The sequence below is a fragment of the Ranitomeya imitator genome, chromosome 6 (genome assembly GCF_032444005.1).
Source record: "Ranitomeya imitator isolate aRanImi1 chromosome 6, aRanImi1.pri, whole genome shotgun sequence".
Lineage (NCBI taxonomy): Eukaryota > Metazoa > Chordata > Amphibia > Anura > Dendrobatidae > Ranitomeya > Ranitomeya imitator.
Window position 1 is genome coordinate 547,631,552 of NC_091287.1, and position 17,598 is coordinate 547,649,149.

The window sequence follows — 17,598 nt, forward strand, 5'->3', positions numbered from 1 at the left end:
TGATAACACCTCTGTATACAGTAGATAACACAGGATCCACCATTCCCAATAGGTGATGTCACAGCTCACCTCCTACTCCTGTACAATGACTGATAACACCTCTGTATACAGTAGATAACACAGGATCCACCATTCTCAATAGATGATGCCACAGCTCACCTCCTCCTCCTGTACAATGACTGATAACAGCTCGATATGCATTAGATAATACAGGATCCACCATTCACAATAGGCAATGCCACAGCTCACCTCCTCCTCCTGTACAATGACTGATAACACCTCTATATGCAGTAGATAACACAGGATCCACCATTCCCAATAGGTGATGTCACAGCTCACCTCTTTCTCATCCTGTACAATGACTGATAACACCTCTGTATACAGTAGATAACACAGGATCCACCATTCCCAATAGGTGATGTCACAGCTCACCTCCTACTCCTGTACAATGACTGATAACACCTCTGTATACAGTAGATAACACAGGATCCACCATTCTCAATAGATGATGCCACAGCTCACCTCCTCCTCCTGTACAATGACTGATAACAGCTCGATATGCATTAGATAATACAGGATCCACCATTCACAATAGGTGATGTCACAGATCACCTTCTCCTCCTGTACAATGAATGATAACACCTCTATATACAGTAAGTAGATAACACAGGATCCACCATTCACAATAGGTGATATCACAGCTCACCTCCTCCTCCTGTACAATGACTGATAACACCTCTATATGCAGTAGAAAACACAGGATCCACCATTCACAATAGGTGATGTCACAGCTCACCTCCTCCTCCTGTACAATGACTGATAACACCTCTATATGCAGTAGATAACACAGGATCCACCATTCCCAATAGGTGATGTCACAGCTCACCTCCTTCTCATCCTGTACAATGACTGATAACACCTCTGTATACAGTAGATAACACAGGATCCACCATTCCCAATAGGTGATGTCACAGCTCACCTCCTACTCCTGTACAATGACTGATAACACCTCTGTATACAGTAGATAACACAGGATCCACCATTCTCAATAGATGATGCCACAGCTCACCTCCTCCTCCTGTACAATGACTGATAACAGCTCGATATGCATTAGATAATACAGGATCCACCATTCACAATAGGCAATGCCACAGCTCACCTCCTCCTCCTGTACAATGACTGATAACACCTCTATATGCAGTAGATAACACAGGATCCACCATTCCCAATAGGTGATGTCACAGCTCACCTCTTTCTCATCCTGTACAATGACTGATAACACCTCTGTATACAGTAGATAACACAGGATCCACCATTCCCAATAGGTGATGTCACAGCTCACCTCCTACTCCTGTACAATGACTGATAACACCTCTGTATACAGTAGATAACACAGGATCCACCATTCTCAATAGATGATGCCACAGCTCACCTCCTCCTCCTGTACAATGACTGATAACAGCTCGATATGCATTAGATAATACAGGATCCACCATTCACAATAGGTGATGTCACAGATCACCTTCTCCTCCTGTATAATGACTGATAACACCTCTATATACAGTAAGTAGATAACACAGGATCCACCATTCACAATAGGTGATATCACAGCTGATCTCCTCCTCCTGTACAATGACTGATAACACCTCTATATGCAGTAGAAAACACAGGATCCACCATTCACAATAGGTGATGTCACAGCTCACCTCCTCCTCCTGTACAATGACTGATAACACCTCTATATGCAGTAGAAAACACAGGATCCACCATTCACAATAGGTGATGTCACAGCTCACCTCCTCCTCCTGTACAATGACTGATAACACCTCTATATACAGTAGATAACACAGGATCCACCATTCACAATAGGTGATGTCACAGCTCACCTCCTCCTCCTGTACAATGACTGATAACACCTCTATATACAGTAGATAACACAGGATCCACCATTCACAATAGGTGATGTCACAGCTCACCTCCTCCTGTACAATGACTGAAAACACCTTAATATGAACTAGATACAGAGGATTCACTATGCACAGTAAGAGATGTCACAGCTCACCTCCTCCCCCTCCAGCACTATGACATATTTTGAGTTTTAACTTTAAGATTCACTCACTATCAGCCATACTATACATTGGCAATATTGTCAACCAAGATTGCTGCTGTTTTATGATTGTAAATCAATGTACTTACCTTAGACCCAGGTTGTCCTTGGGGGCCAGGAAATCCGCGATCACCCTACAAAAAATATTAGCATTAAAATATTGGATTTTTTAATTATCTTCTTATTTTTGAGATACTACAGTAGACAGAGAAGACGTGATACTTGTCTTCCCTGCATTTTTCTATACTGATAGCTATTGTCTAGAGTTGAGGGGAAAATACATCATTGTTGTATGTTTTAATGCTTTTTTAACTTACCCTTTCACCATCCTTTCCTCGGCCTGGGAGTCCAGGCAAACCGGCTAAACCAGCCTCTCCAGATGGGCCCGGCGGGCCAAGTTTCCCTTCTCTGCCTGGTTCACCCTATAAAAAAATCACATTGTATATTCATCAGTTAGAAATATATTATTAGGGAAATGACTCCTGATTTTATTTCCTATGTCCATTATAATCTGCCAGTGAGATGTAACATTTAATGTTTTTTTAAAGGATTTGTTTGATTAAAAAATTAAAAATTCAAGAGTCCTAATTAATTATTTGATGGCCTACATTTAGGACTTTCAACCATTAATCAGACAAGACGATGCCTTGATACATTATACAGACAGCTCAATAATTTCAATGGGATATCTGTAATTCTTCGTTTCTCCTGTGGAGGCAGTGTAGGGAAATTGAGATCTTGTTACCAATAGACCACATCTGATCACTACTGGTCAAAGCAGCAAGGTACCATATTTTTTTTTTCAAATACAATGGGATTGACCAAAATAGCAGCCATTTTGGTTGATTATGGGATGGATTTTTTTCATCTGCTATTAAACTGACTGCATGTACCAATGAAATAGACTATTTTAGTGGTTGATCCCTTAGGCTTGTTATTGACACATACACTTGATATTCGGCTACATTCCCAGTCTCCCTCGTACCATCTGATAAACAGATGGGGCAATTCGACAGGCAGCATCAGATCTGACGATCTTTATGGTTTCAATTTTAGTAGAAATATCAGGAGACAGAGGAGACGGAGCACAGATGGAAAACTTCCCAAATGGGCTTCATTCCTTGCAAAAAAAAATTAGATTTGTTCACCTTTTCACCCTTCTGTCCGTCTTTTCCTGGCAAACCGGCATCTCCTGGAGTTCCCTTTTAAAAAAAATAGATTACGGTAGGTTACACTAATTAAATCATGGGATAAAAATGCAAAAATAAGTTTAAAAATATGCTGCATTTCTAAGCTCAATTAAATTATAAAATATATTTCATTTTATACTTCATGTGAAGAATATTGAGATATAAGTTTATGGCAATTATTTGTATCCTATTTGGCAAAGGATTATAAAACCCCCTTCCCATGTGCAGCTGTAACAGGAGACCTAGCTCAGCAAGGGGGTCAAGCCTCAAAAGGCAGTGAGTGACAGATCTCACACGTTGATCCATCTAAGCTCAGAACAAAAGGCTTTCTTGCAAAATAGATACCATGTAGACTGCTTTGTTGAGTCAGCTATGATTTTATAAGGAGAATATGGACTTATCGTATGTCCTGGACACACACAGGCTACATTTTCGAAATCTCTGGAAAGGACTGAACGCTTTCCAGGGTCTCAATTAGTTCGAGCACCCCAAGGAGTGTAGATATGTAAAATGGCTAGTAGGAACCAGATAGCAAAGATGTGTTTAGTCTCAATGTATAGCAGGGGCCTGGCCGAATCTGACAGCTTCAAACCATCTCCCTAGGACCATCAATTAGGGAGTTATGACCATCTTAAATTTTGTAGTTTTGAACTGCTAGAGGCAAGAGGAGGGGATTTAGGTTAAGCCCAGAGGGCAGGAGGGGAGTGACCCAAAGGGGATAAAGGCTAGTGTAAGGCCATATGGTCTCTCTCTCTCTGTTATGATTGTGGTTTACTTCGAATGTGGGGGCCATGTTGAGTAACGTGCTGTGAAGGACCTAGGAGCCAGGCAGCCCATGTCCCCTGCGGCCCAGCATACACATCGTCAAAAATCCACCCGGTAATTAACATGATCCATCTACTTATATCTTTTGTACTTCACCCATTTTTGCATATCTAACCATGCCCTTAAAGTGGTTAAATATATAACCTTGGACTACTCTTTCATCTCGATCCATAAATCCACAAGTCCGTTTCTCTGTTTAACTTTTCATGCCACCAGGGCTGGTTTCTGGCCCGACATAATCCCATTAATGAACTGGGTTTATATCTAAAGAGGAACTGGTGGCAGCCCTACCGGTCTGCAGCGCTCTGTTTTACTGGTGATAATGAAAGGGGCCTCTCAGCCGGTCATGGTTGTGAGGAAGTGTGGTGCCACGTCATTGATTACATGGGCCACATCATCTCACTACCTGGGCTTTCCTGGGGCTGTATGAACACGGGGCATCTGTGTAAAATCGTGCCAAGTTGACCTTTCGTGTCCGCATGGGGGTTGCGGAACGTCATGTTGGCGGAAGTGGGAAGACCATATTATGTGAGGCGAGTTTTCATCACGAACAGTTACAACCAAAGCTGAATCCAGGAAAGTCTGATCATTGTACATGGGTACTGTCTACAGTTGTATAACCAAACAGCATGACTCTTTTCGGCTCCCAAAATGCACTGCTCTCTGGTAACAGAGACAATTTGGATTGCAGCTTTTGTTCTGACTAGAGAAGAAAATAGGTCAAGTTAAAGCAATTGGCATCTGTAAGAATATACTTGTTATGTTCTATATCTACTGCTTCTCTTTATCTAACACCTGCCCCAGCTTCATAGCATGACCCCCATTCCAGATCTGTCATGTAACACAACACACTCCACGGCGAGCCTCTAATCTATGTAACTATATCACGCTGATCATGGCTCACTGTATATAGGACAGATTTCAGATGTTTTATAGTATTTTTTTAATTTACATTTTTGTAAATTTACATTAATTGTAAAATGCATTGTTTTAAAAAGTCAAAATGCCATATTTATTTTATGTATTATATAGCTATATAATTTATTATATAACATATTATATAGTTTATATATATTATATTATTTACAATTCTCAGCTATTTATATAGTCACTAGATGGTGGCCCGATTCTAACGCATCGGGTATTCTAGAATATGCATGTCCACGTAGTATATTGCCAAGCGACGTAGTATATTGCCCAGCCACGTAGTATATTGCCCAGTCATGTAATATATTGGCCAGCCACGTAGTATATTGCACAGCCACGTAGTATATTGCCCAGCGACGTAGTATATTGCCCAGTGACGTAGTATATTGCCCAGTCACGTAGTATATTGGCCAGCCACGTAGTATATTGCACAGCCACGTAGTATATTGCCCAGCGACGTAGTATATTGCCCAGCGACGTAGTATATTGCCCAGTGACGTAGTATATTGCCCAGTCACGTAGTATATTGCCCAGTCATGTAGTATATTGCCCAGCCACGTAGTATATTGCCCAGCGATGTAGTATATTGCCCAGCCACGTAGTATATTGCCCAGTCACGTAGTATATTGTCCAGCGACGTAGTATATTGCCCAGCCACATAGTATATTGCCCAGCCACGTGGTATATTGCCCAGCCACGTAGTATATTGCCCAGTCACGTATTGCCCAGCCACATACTATATAGCACAGCCCACGTAGTACGGTATATTGCCCAGTCACGTAGTATATTGTCCAACGACGTAGTATATTGCCCAGTCACGTAGTATATTGCCCAGCCACATAGTATATTGCCCAGCGACGTAGTATATTGCCCAGCCACATAGTATATAGCAGAGCCACGTAGTATATTGGCCAGTCACGTAGTATATTGGCCAGCACAGAGCCACGTAGTATAGACTTAAAAAAAAAAAAAAACATATACTCACCTATAGCCCGTTGAAGTCCTGCTATACTCACCATCCGCCGCCTTTGCCGCGCCTCACCACGCTCCTGGGATCGCTCCATTGCAAGCGGCAGCTTCCGGTCCCAGGGCTGGTGTGAGCAGGACCTATGATGATGTCACGGCAAGTCCTTGTCGCACACCGGTCCTGGGACGGGACCGGAAGCTGCCGCTGGCAACGGAGCGGTCCTGGGAGCGTGGCGAGGAGCGAGAAAGGCGGCGGAGGGTGAGTATAGCAGGTTTTTTGTTTTTTTTATTATTTTTTACATGCATATTTTTACTATTGATGCTGCATAGGCAGCATCAATAGTAAATAGTTGGGGACACACAGGGTTAATAGCAGCGGTAACGGAGTGCGTTACACCGCGGGCCGTTACCGCTGCCATTAACCCTGTGTGAGCGGTGAGTGGAGGGGATTACGGAGCGGGCGTCGGGCAGTGAGTGCAGGGGAGTAGGGGAGGGACTAATCAGACTGTGCTCGTCGCTGATTGGTCGCGGCAGCCATGAAAGGCAGCTGCCGAGACCAATCAGCGAACGAATAACCGTGACAGAAGGAGACAGACAGACAGACGGAAGTGACCCTTGGACAATTATGTACATAGATATAGTTTATATTATTTACTTTATTATAAAGTTTATATATTTTATTTACTCTATTATATATTGTACTGTATTTATTATACAGTTATATATTGAATTATTTTATTTATTCTACAGTAATTGTATGCTTATTTATTTCACTATAGTTAAAGTTTAGTTAGTCATTTCAATTATTTTATAGCTATGCATTTCATTTATTACATGCGGTAGTTGTTTTGGGTTATTTTATTTATTCTATAGTTATTGTCTCCTTATTTATTTTATCATAGGTATATATCTATTTCAATTATTACATGGTTATTGATTCCATGTTACATATTTTATTTATTATATAGTTCGTTATTTGTTATACAGTTACTTTAAGCTTTTATTATTATTATTATTATTCACAATAATACTTTATATTTTTATTAGACAGTTTTTTTAAAATAAATACCGGTAGTTAGTTAGTATTTTATAATTATGTATTTAATTTATTACACTGATTTATTTAATTTATTATATAAGGTAGCTATGTATTTAATTTCTTGTATAGTTATTTATTTGAATTTTTAAATATTTTTTTTTATTTTCAAGGGAAACAGATGCTGTTTGGATGCGATTTTTTTTTTTTTGTCAATGCGTTTTGAAGTGCTCATACCTCTTCATTAGCACAAACCACAATTATAGGTTTATCATTGTGTTGTCCTGATGAAGAGGTATCATTACCTTGAAAAATGTGGAGCAATAAAACCGCATCCGTACAGTATCTGTTTCCCTCTCGTATACTGGATCCTCGGCATCGCAAGATGCCTTGCGCAGGCGTGTACTTCGGAGGACACAGCATGAACTTCAACCCAATATTGTGGCCAGCATGCAGCCAGTGGGTAAGGAAAGGGTGAATAAAACACCCGAAACCCCCCCCCCCCCCATATGACCGCAAACCTGTCCCGCCAAATTCAGGTGACAGGTTCCCTTTAAAGCTATCAGAGGGGTTGTGACTTTCACCCCTGGGTGAGCAATCCGTTTTACTCCTTCCCTTGTAAGCCAGATAAGTCCCCATTTGCATTTTTTGTCATTCCAGTTTTTATCTAAATACTGTGACAAAGTCATTGGCAAAGTGTTGGAGGGGAGATATGTTTCACTGAGGCTAATGACTTCAGTGATTTGAAACCCACAAGTTTCCTCTGGCACACTATATGTTGAGAGGGGTTAATCGGCCATTTTAAGGGCTATTTTCTGTGGACAACCATAGAGCCGGTGGGAGGTTCTCCACCTTATCTCCACCCCAGGGTGTGGTCTGGGGTTTAAATAGTCGGCCTCCAGAGGAATTCAGTGTTCCGAAGGGCTGGAGAAAGGAAACTCCAGCACTTTGTGGCCTGAGAAGAAAAAGATAAAAAGAGTGTGTGGTTGTTCTCCTGAGCGGGCGGACCCCTGTAACAACAAGGGCTGTGCTGTTTTATTATGTTTTGTTTTTACTTAGGCCGGAAAGGCCATGTTTATTTTTGCTAACTCTGCACTGGTTTATGCAGCATCATTTATTTATTTTTTTGTCTTTTTTGCATGGACACACATACACATACGAATGGACAAGTGTCGCACAGATAAGAGCACAAGGCTACATAGTACTCAACCAAGTCATCCAAACAAAAACGACAAAGACACGCTGCAGACAAACACCTATTATAAGAAATGTTTACCACTGGCTTTTATTGATGATCTTCTCTATATATCTGTTTGGAATCAGATTAGGTGTCTACGCAGCACAATAATGACCATTATCGTAGACAGTGAATCTAGTATTTTCTGAAATAAAGGTTTTGAGTTATTTTGTTCAAATAATTTACTCTATTGCTATTCAGTTTTGGCCACACCAGGCAGGAGTGGCAATTCAGTGCCAACATTTCTTAGAAGCCTTGAAAAGGGTGAGCTGGACTACATTTGTCTAAATACCTTACATATGAAGTTTTGTAAGTCTAGAGGTATCTCTCAGCACTTACCACATTCCCTGGTAGTCCTCTGGTTCCAGGTTGACCTGCGAGGCCTGGTGGACCCTGTTGGTAAGAAAAGTTAAGAGATGAGCCCATACATGAAGATTAAATTCGACTTAACCTTCTTGTTGATTCGAGGTGGGACAGGTGATCAAAAATGGTCACTGTGAACATGTGCCTTGATTACAGGTGTCCCTAGGTGTGTGTAAGTCATGTGTCCACAACTTCACAGTAAATACCTTGTAATATTTGACTTCCTAAACTAGCCATTCTAGGTGGGAAAACCTTATCTATCTACTCTACAGTATATCGTACACATTCTTCTACAATATGGATGGTATCTTGGTCACCCAATGATATCACCTCTTACATGAAGTAGCCCAACCCATCTGATTCTGTGTGCCTGCCCTGCTCCCACACTTCATGTTGGGGCTAAGCTGTAATACCATACAAAACCTCTTGTGGAACTGTTTTTGAAGATTTGTCTACTCTTGAAAAACTCCTTTAATAAATGTTTTGGGGCACCACTAGACATTAGCTAGCAATCAAAGCTCGAAACTTTTTAGAAAACACCATAATAAATAAAGATATGTCAGGTTATACTTACAATATCTCCCTTTGGTCCACGTTCTCCTTTGTCTCCATCTTGACCTTTTGGACCCTGCAGTGAATACATAAAGAAATTGTGGTCAGGTTTGCAAAGATCTATCATCAAAAGCCTTGATGGTTAGGATGATGGATGATGATGTAGGTCAATTGGACAAATGTTGAACCTGAGACTCTATCGTGGTGTCTTCTATCCAGACCAAATATGAAGGAACTTCTAACATCTCAGGATCGGGTTTACGTGTCTTGGATAGGTGAAAGTAATCCAATATAACTAAAGCAAGGAAGCAAACTCTTCATCTCATATCCCACAAAGTATAATAAAGCCAGGCAATATGGCTCCTATGTTGGCTTTATGTAGGTACCTAAGCATGGTGCCTCCTCTACTTGGTCTACTCAAAGGTAATTTAGGTCTAGGACCTGTCTTCTCAAATGTAGCCTGGTGGTGGTGTGTACAAATGCCAGGAATGGGGAGAACTTTTATTTTTTTAACAGGACGTCTGGTCCTTGGAATATAATTAGGGCAAAGCTATGGAACAAAGACATCAACAATGATCTTAGAGAAACAATTGTTGCTGTTCATCAATCGAGGAAAGGTCATAAAGGAATTCCCAAAGAATTTTGAGTCCATCATTCTGCAGTGAGACAGATTATTTACAATTGGGAAACATTCAAGACCATTGACAGTCTTCCCACAAGTAGAATTCCCAGCAAAATCCCCCAGACCATGCTCAGAGAAATTGCAAAAATACCCAAGAGCTTCGGCTTAGACTCAGGTTCCTCCAGAACTATGTGAGAGGTTGATAAAGTCACACAGAAAATTATTACATTAAGTTATCATTCCAAAAGACGGTTCTACAAGACAATGATTTTGGGATACTTTTTTTACGAGGATTTACAACCAGATTTTACTGCAAATCCACATTAAATATTCTTTAAATACTCTTCGAATACACTTCTCGTCAAAATCAGTTGGAAACTTATTCAAAGAGTATTTGATGTGTTTTTTTATGTAGACTTAGGTGCAGAATCTATTTCTATATTTCCTCATTCCTATTTCCTCATACAAAAACTCAGTGTGAATGTACCATTAAAGTGCTGATTTTTGTAGGCAAGAGTCCGGTATGTAAACGTTGCACCTATCAGACATTTATGATACACACTTACGAAATACCACAAATGTCACAGAAGATAATGCCCCTTTAATTCTTTAGTGCAGTCCCCAGATTAGTTCAATATGACAATGTGGCCCTTGGACCATAAAAAGGTTATCTACCCATGGAGTCAATGTTGGTTGGAAAGGGTCACTATCCTTCCACTTTGACTTCTGTGATAGCTGAAAGGCGTAACTGACCTTCCACTCTGACTTCATATTGGTTGGAAAGGGTCACTGTCCTTCCATTTTTACAGCATGTCCATTTTGTTTGGAAGTAGCTGCTGTCCTTTCACACTAACTTACATGTTGGTGGAAAGTTCCCTTTTACTTCCATGTCATCTGAAAGAGGTCACTGTCTTTCCACTTCAACTTTCAAATTTGTTAGAATGGGTCATTTTCCTTGAACTTGGACTTTCACGTTGGTTTGAAAGTAATAAGTGTCTGTCCTTTCAGTTTAAAGACCAATTTGGTTGGAAGGTGTTACTGTGATTTAGTTTTTACTTCCACGTCAGCTGGAAGAAGCCACTGTCATTCCACTCTAACTTCCATATTGATTGAAAAGGGTCATTGTTCTCCCACTTGTATGTTCATTTTGGTTGGAAGTAGCTTCTGTCCCTTTACTCTAACTTACATGTTGGTTGAAAGGTATTATTGTCCTTTCCATTTAATTTCCTTGTTTTTTGGAAGACGTCACTGTCCTTCGAATTTAACTACTATGTTATTTCGAAGGGGGCACTGTCCTTCCACTTTAACTACCTTGTTATTTTGAAGGGAGCACTGTCCTTCTACTTTGACTACCTTGTTATTTTGAAGGGTGAACTGTCCTTCCACTTTGACTGCCTTGTTATTTTGAAGGGAGCACTGTCCTTCCAATTTGACTACCTTGTTATTTTGAAGGGAGCACTGTCCTTCCACTTTAACTTCCAAGTTATTTTGAAGGGGGCACTGTCCTTCAACTTTGACTACCATGTTATTTTTTGAAGGGAGCACTGTCATTCCACTTTGACTACCATGTTAATTGGAAGGTAACACTGTCCTTCCACTTTGACTACCTTGTTATTTTGAAGGGGGCACTGTCCTTCCACTTTGACTACCTTGTTATTTTGAAGGGGGCACTGTCCTTCCACTTTGACTACCTTGTTATTTTGAAGGGAGCACTGTCCTTCCACTTTGACTACCTTGTTATTTTGAAGGGAGCACTGTCCTTCCACTTTGACTACCTTGTTATTTTGAAGGGAGCACTGTCCTTCCACCTTGACTACCTTGTTATCTTGTTATTTTGAAGGGAGCACTGTCCTTCCACTTTGACTACCTTGTTATTTTGAAGGGGGCACTGTCCTTCCACTTTGATTACCTTGTTATTTTGAAGGGGGCACTGTCCTTCCACTTCGACTACCTTATTATTTTGAAGGGAGCACTGTCCTTCCACCTTGACTACCTTATTATTTTGAAGGGAGCACTGTCCTTCCACCTTGACTACCTTGTTATCTTGTTATTTTGAAGGGGGCACTGTCCTTCCACTTTGATTACCTTGTTATTTTGAAGGGGGCACTGTCCTTCCATTTCGACTACCTTATTATTTTGAAGGGAGCACTGTCCTTCCACCTTGACTACCTCATTATTTTGAAGGGAGCACTGTCCTTCCACTTTGACTACCTTGTTATTTTGAAGGGAGCACTGTCCTTCCACTTTGACTACCTTATTATTTTGAAGGGAGCACTGTCCTTCCACCTTGACTACCTTGTTATTTTGAAGGGAGCACTGTCCTTCCACTTTGACTACCTTGTTATTTTGAAGGGGGAACTGTCCTTCCACTTTGACTACCTTGTTATTTTGAAGGGAGCACTGTCCTTCCACTTTGACTACCTTGTTTTATTGAAGGGGGCACTGTCCTTCCACTTTGACTACCTTGTTATTTTGAAGGGGGCCCTGTCCTTCCACTTTGACTACCTTGTTATTTTGAAGGGAGCACTGTCCTTCCACTTTGACTACCTTGTTATTTTGAAGGGAGCACTGTCCTTCCACTTTGACTACCTTGTTATTTTGAAGTGAGCACTGTCCTTCCACTTTGACTACCTTGTTATTTTGAAGGGGGCACTGTCCTTCCACTTTGACTACCTTGTCATTTTGAAAGGAGCACTGTCCTTCCACTTTGACTACCTTGTTATTTTGAAGGGAGCACTGTCCTTCCACTTTGACTGCCTTTTTATTTTGAAGGGAGCACTGTCCTTCCACTTTGACTACCTTATTATTTTGAAAGGAGCACTGTCCTTCCACCTTGACTACCTTATTATTTTGAAGGGAGCACTGTCCTTCCACTTTGACTACCTTGCTGTTTTGAAGGGAGCACTGTCCTTCCACTTTGACTACCTTGTTATTTTGAAGGGAGCACTGTCCTTCCACTTTGACTACCTTGTTATTTTGAAGGGAGCACTGTCCTTCCACTTTGACTACCTTATTATTTTGAAGGGAACACTGTCCTTCCACCTTGACTACCTTGTTATCTTGTTATTTTGAAGGGAGCACTGTCCTTCCACTGTGACTACCTTGTTGTTTTGAAGGGGGCACTGTCCTTCCACTTTGACTACCTTGTTATTTTGAAGGGGGCACTGTCCTTCCACTTTGACTACCTTGTTATTTTGAAGGGAGCACTGTCCTTCCACTTTGACTACCTTGTTATTTTGAAGGGAGCACTGTCCTTCCACTTTGACTACCTTGTTATTTTGAAGGGAGCACTGTCCTTCCACTTTGACTACCTTATTATTTTGAAGGGAGCACTGTTCTTCCACCTTGACTACCTTGTTATCTTGTTATTTTAAAGGGAGCACTGTCCTTCCACTGTGACTACCTTGTTATTTTGAAGGGGGCACTGTCCTTCCACTTTGATTACCTTGTTATTTTGAAGGGGACACTGTCCTTCCACTTTGATTACCTTGTTAATTTGAAGGGGGCACTGTCCTTCCACTTCGACTACCTTATTATTTTGAAGGGAGCACTGTCCTTCCACCTTGACTACCTTATTATTTTGAAGGGAGCACTGTCCTTCCACTTTGACTACCTTGTTATTTTGAAGGGAGCACTGTCCTTCCACTTTGACTACCTTATTATTTTGAAGGGAACACTGTCCTTCCACCTTGACTACCTTGTTATCTTGTTATTTTGAAGGGAGCACTGTCCTTCCACTGTGACTACCTTGTTGTTTTGAAGGGGGCACTGTCCTTCCACTTTGATTACCTTGTTATTTTGAAGGGGGCACTGTCCTTCCACTTTGATTACCTTGTTATTTTGAAGGGGGCACTGTCCTTCCACTTAGACTACCTTGTTATTTTGAAGGGGGCACTGTCCTTCCACTTGGAGTACCATGTTATTTTGAAGGGGGCACTGTCCTTCCACTTTGACTACCTTGTTATTTTGAAGGGAGCACTGTCCTTCCACTTTGACTACCTTGTTATTTTGAAGGGAGCACTGTCCTTCCACTTTGACTACCTTGTTATTTTGAAGGGAGCACTGTCCTTCCACTTTGACTACCTTATTATTTTGAAGGGAGCACTGTTCTTCCACCTTGACTACCTTGTTATCTTGTTATTTTAAAGGGAGCACTGTCCTTCCACTGTGACTACCTTGTTATTTTGAAGGGGGCACTGTCCTTCCACTTTGATTACCTTGTTATTTTGAAGGGGGCACTGTCCTTCCACTTTGATTACCTTGTTAATTTGAAGGGGGCACTGTCCTTCCACTTCGACTACCTTATTATTTTGAAGGGAGCACTGTCCTTCCACCTTGACTACCTTATTATTTTGAAGGGAGCACTGTCCTTCCACTTTGACTACCTTGTTATTTTGAAGGGAGCACTGTCCTTCCACTTTGACTACCTTATTATTTTGAAGGGAGCATTGTCCTTCCACCTTGACTACCTTGTTATTTTGAAGGGAGCACTGTCCTTCCACTTTGACTACCTTGTTATTTTGAAGGGGGAACTGTCCTTCCACTTTGACTACCTTGTTATTTTGAAGGGAGCACTGTCCTTCCACTTTGACTACCTTGTTTTATTGAAGGGGGCACTGTCCTTCCACTTTGACTACCTTGTTATTTTGAAGGGGGCCCTGTCCTTCCACTTTGACTACCTTGTTATTTTGAAGGGAGCACTGTCCTTCCACTTTGACTACCTTATTATTTTGAAGGGAACACTGTCCTTCCACCTTGACTACCTTGTTATCTTGTTATTTTGAAGGGGGAACTGTCCTTCCACTTTGACTACCTTGTTATTTTGAAGGGAGCACTGTCCTTCCACTTTGACTACCTTGCTGTTTTGAAGGGGGCACTGTCCTTCCACTTTGACTACTTTGCTGTTTTGAAGGGGGCACTGTCCTTCCACTTTGACTTCTATGTTGTTGTAAGTAAAAAGAGTTCATCCTTTTGCTTCCACCCCGAGCGGAGGTGCAGTGACTTGCAATGATCAGGGGTTGGCATAAGTTCCTATTTATAGAAGGTTCATTCAGTATTCTGCCGTGTCAGCTTGTCAAGTGATTTTAGTTAAATTCACCATACACACTGACCCAAATGTTCAGCGAGCACCGATCCTGACCGAGGAGTCTAGTGCATTGTAATGGAGTCGTTGTGGCAGTAGACTCCTCTTAATAATGGTGACCCCCCCGTGAGCTCGGCTCCTGGCTGCAGATTGGTGACCTCACTGTTATGAATATGCAATAAGATGCTGATCAGACACATAATCCCATATTTACTTATGTCTAGGAGCGAGACTAAGCAGGACATGACGGCAATTCACAAGTCTGCAAGTCCCAGTCCTCGATTCTATCCCGGTAGGAACAGGATTTCCTGTGTCAGGATTAGCTACATGTGAAGTCCTGATCTATATCCCAAATCACAAGCCTCAGTAATGTACAGATATGAGGCCGCGCACCAGACCCTTTATATCTACAAATCCACTTTTTGCCCATATCCAGTATTTGACCTGAGTTCTTTAGTCCCATCCTGGACAATTTTCATTTTTGGCCCTTTATCCTTGTCCCCCCACTTTTTCCAAGTGCCATAACTTTTTTGTTTTCCTCTCAAATTCACTGTTAGAAGGCTTGCTTTATTGGAGATTTGTATAACAGCTCTACTATATATATATATATATATATATATATATATATATATATATATATATATATATATATATATATATATATTTATTTACATTATATCTATATGTACACATGTATATTTAAGTGGTGAGAACATTTTCAGAAATTTGCAAAAAAAAAAAATTAAAATTTGGTTTGTGTCGTTATCCTCTGAGACCCATAACTTAGCCGTGTGAAATCACTGTATTATTTGATGTACACTTTTTTTTTCTTTTTCTTGCTTTTAATTGCTTTTTTTCAGGTGTAAAAGCGGACACCAAAAAAACAAGGTAATTCAGGCATCTCATTTTTTTTTTTTCCTGCTTTACGACCTTCAACAAATGCGTTAAACATCTTTCTAGTTTGATAGATTTACAGATGTGTCGATACTAAATACAAACTATTTTTTTTTTTTTTATTTTATTTTTTTTAGATGGGGGAAGGAGAGGGATATGAATTTTTACGGTTCTTTAACAGTTTTCATACACATTTAAAAAGTTACCGAAGCTTTATTTATTTTTTTGTTGTTTTTTTCATAAATCAATGGTGACTGTGAAAATAAGAATCTTTATATCTTAACCGGAATATATCACTTATTTCTCTTCCTTTCATTTAAAGTTCTCAACTCACAGGTAAAAATCTGCACTCAATGAAAACAGATTCTCCCGTTACTGAGACAGGAGATGACACTTGGTGCTTATAAAGTTCTATGGAGAAGTGTAGCTGTCGTTTCAGGAGAACTTGCAGCAGAATGTCGGCGTCTGCCTCTAGCTTCTCCTCTTTCGCGCCTTAGGAATTCGCAGTTGGGGATTTTAAAATTTGATCTCAATGATGTGAATATTTGTCTTCTCTGAACACATATTGAGAATGAATCCGTCCAGGAGGAGAAAGCAGCAGATTTCTCTGATAAGATTTATTACAAACTTTTCTTATTTCATGTGTTCTATTGATTTGTGAACGGCGGTTACTCTTTCAAAACTTTTTTTTTTTCACTTTTCAAATATTTTTTTGAGAGCCGTGGTTGTCCCATGCTATATACTGCGGTGTATAGTGATAGTAGGGGCTGAGCTGAGACGGCCTCGCAGGTATCAGAGGCTCCTCGTATAAGCTGATATTTTGGGGATTGTGGCCCTTTAGTATAAACACTCATTTCCCGGCTTGGTGTTTAACAGGTACTAGTATACAGCAGGCGGTGTCTGGTTGGCGTCCAGTCTGCACACGGTCCTAAACCCTTCCCTCATTGTGCCGCTAGCTTACGGCAGGCGGGGTCTGGTTGGCGTCCAGTCTGCACACGGTCCTATACCTTGCCCTCATTGTGCCGCTAGCTTATGGCAGGCGGTGTCTGGTTGGCGTCCAGTCTGCACACAGTCCTATACCTTGCCCTCATTGTGCTGTTAGCTTATGGCAGGCGGTGTCTGGTTGGCGTCCAGTCTGCACACGGTCCTATACCTTGCCCTCATTGTGCCGCTAGCTTATGGCAGGCGGTGTCTGGTTGGCGTCCAGTCTGCACACAGTCCTATACCTTGCCCTCATTGTGCTGTTAGCTTATGGCAGGCGGTGTCTAGTTGGCGTCCAGTCTGCACACGGTCCTATACCTTGCCCTCATTGTGCCGCTAGCTTATGGCAGGCGGTGTCTGGTTGGCGACCAGTCTGCATACAGTCCTATACCCTTCCCTCAATGTGCCGCTAGCATATGGCAGGCGGTGTCTGGTTGGCGTCCAGTCTGCACACAGTCTTATACCTTGCCCTCATTGTGCCGCTAGCTTATGGCAGGCGGAGGCTGGTTGGCGTCCAGTCTGCACACGGTTCTATACCTTGCCCTCATTGTGCCGCTAGCTTATGGCAGGCGGTGTCTGGTTGGCATCCAGTCTGCACACGGTCCTATACTCTTCCCTCATTGTGCCACTAACTTATGGCAGGCGGTGGCTGGTTGGCGTCCAGTCTGTACACGGTCCTATACCCTGCCCTCATTGTGCCGCTAGCTTCTTTCAGGCGGTGCCTGGTTGGCGTCCAGTCTGCATACAGTCCTATACCTTGCCCTCATTGTGCCGCTAGCATATGGCAGGCGGTGTCTGGTTGGCGTCCAGTCTGC

The 17,598-nt window shown here is 41.5% G+C and overlaps 1 protein-coding gene across 1 annotated transcript in view; it reads right to left on the reverse strand.

Annotated features, from left to right (window-relative positions):
- COL22A1 (collagen type XXII alpha 1 chain) overlaps positions 1–17,598 on the reverse strand; it is a 573,554-nt gene that overhangs the window by 140,822 nt on the left and 415,134 nt on the right. Inside the window, exons 36-40 of the mRNA XM_069732369.1 lie at positions 9,226–9,279; positions 8,628–8,681; positions 3,256–3,309; positions 2,425–2,529; positions 2,197–2,241 (exon numbers count right to left, since the gene is read on the reverse strand). Of these exons, the coding sequence (XP_069588470.1) occupies positions 2,197–2,241; positions 2,425–2,529; positions 3,256–3,309; positions 8,628–8,681; positions 9,226–9,279 (312 nt within the window). The remainder of the gene's footprint in view (positions 1–2,196; positions 2,242–2,424; positions 2,530–3,255; positions 3,310–8,627; positions 8,682–9,225; positions 9,280–17,598) is intronic.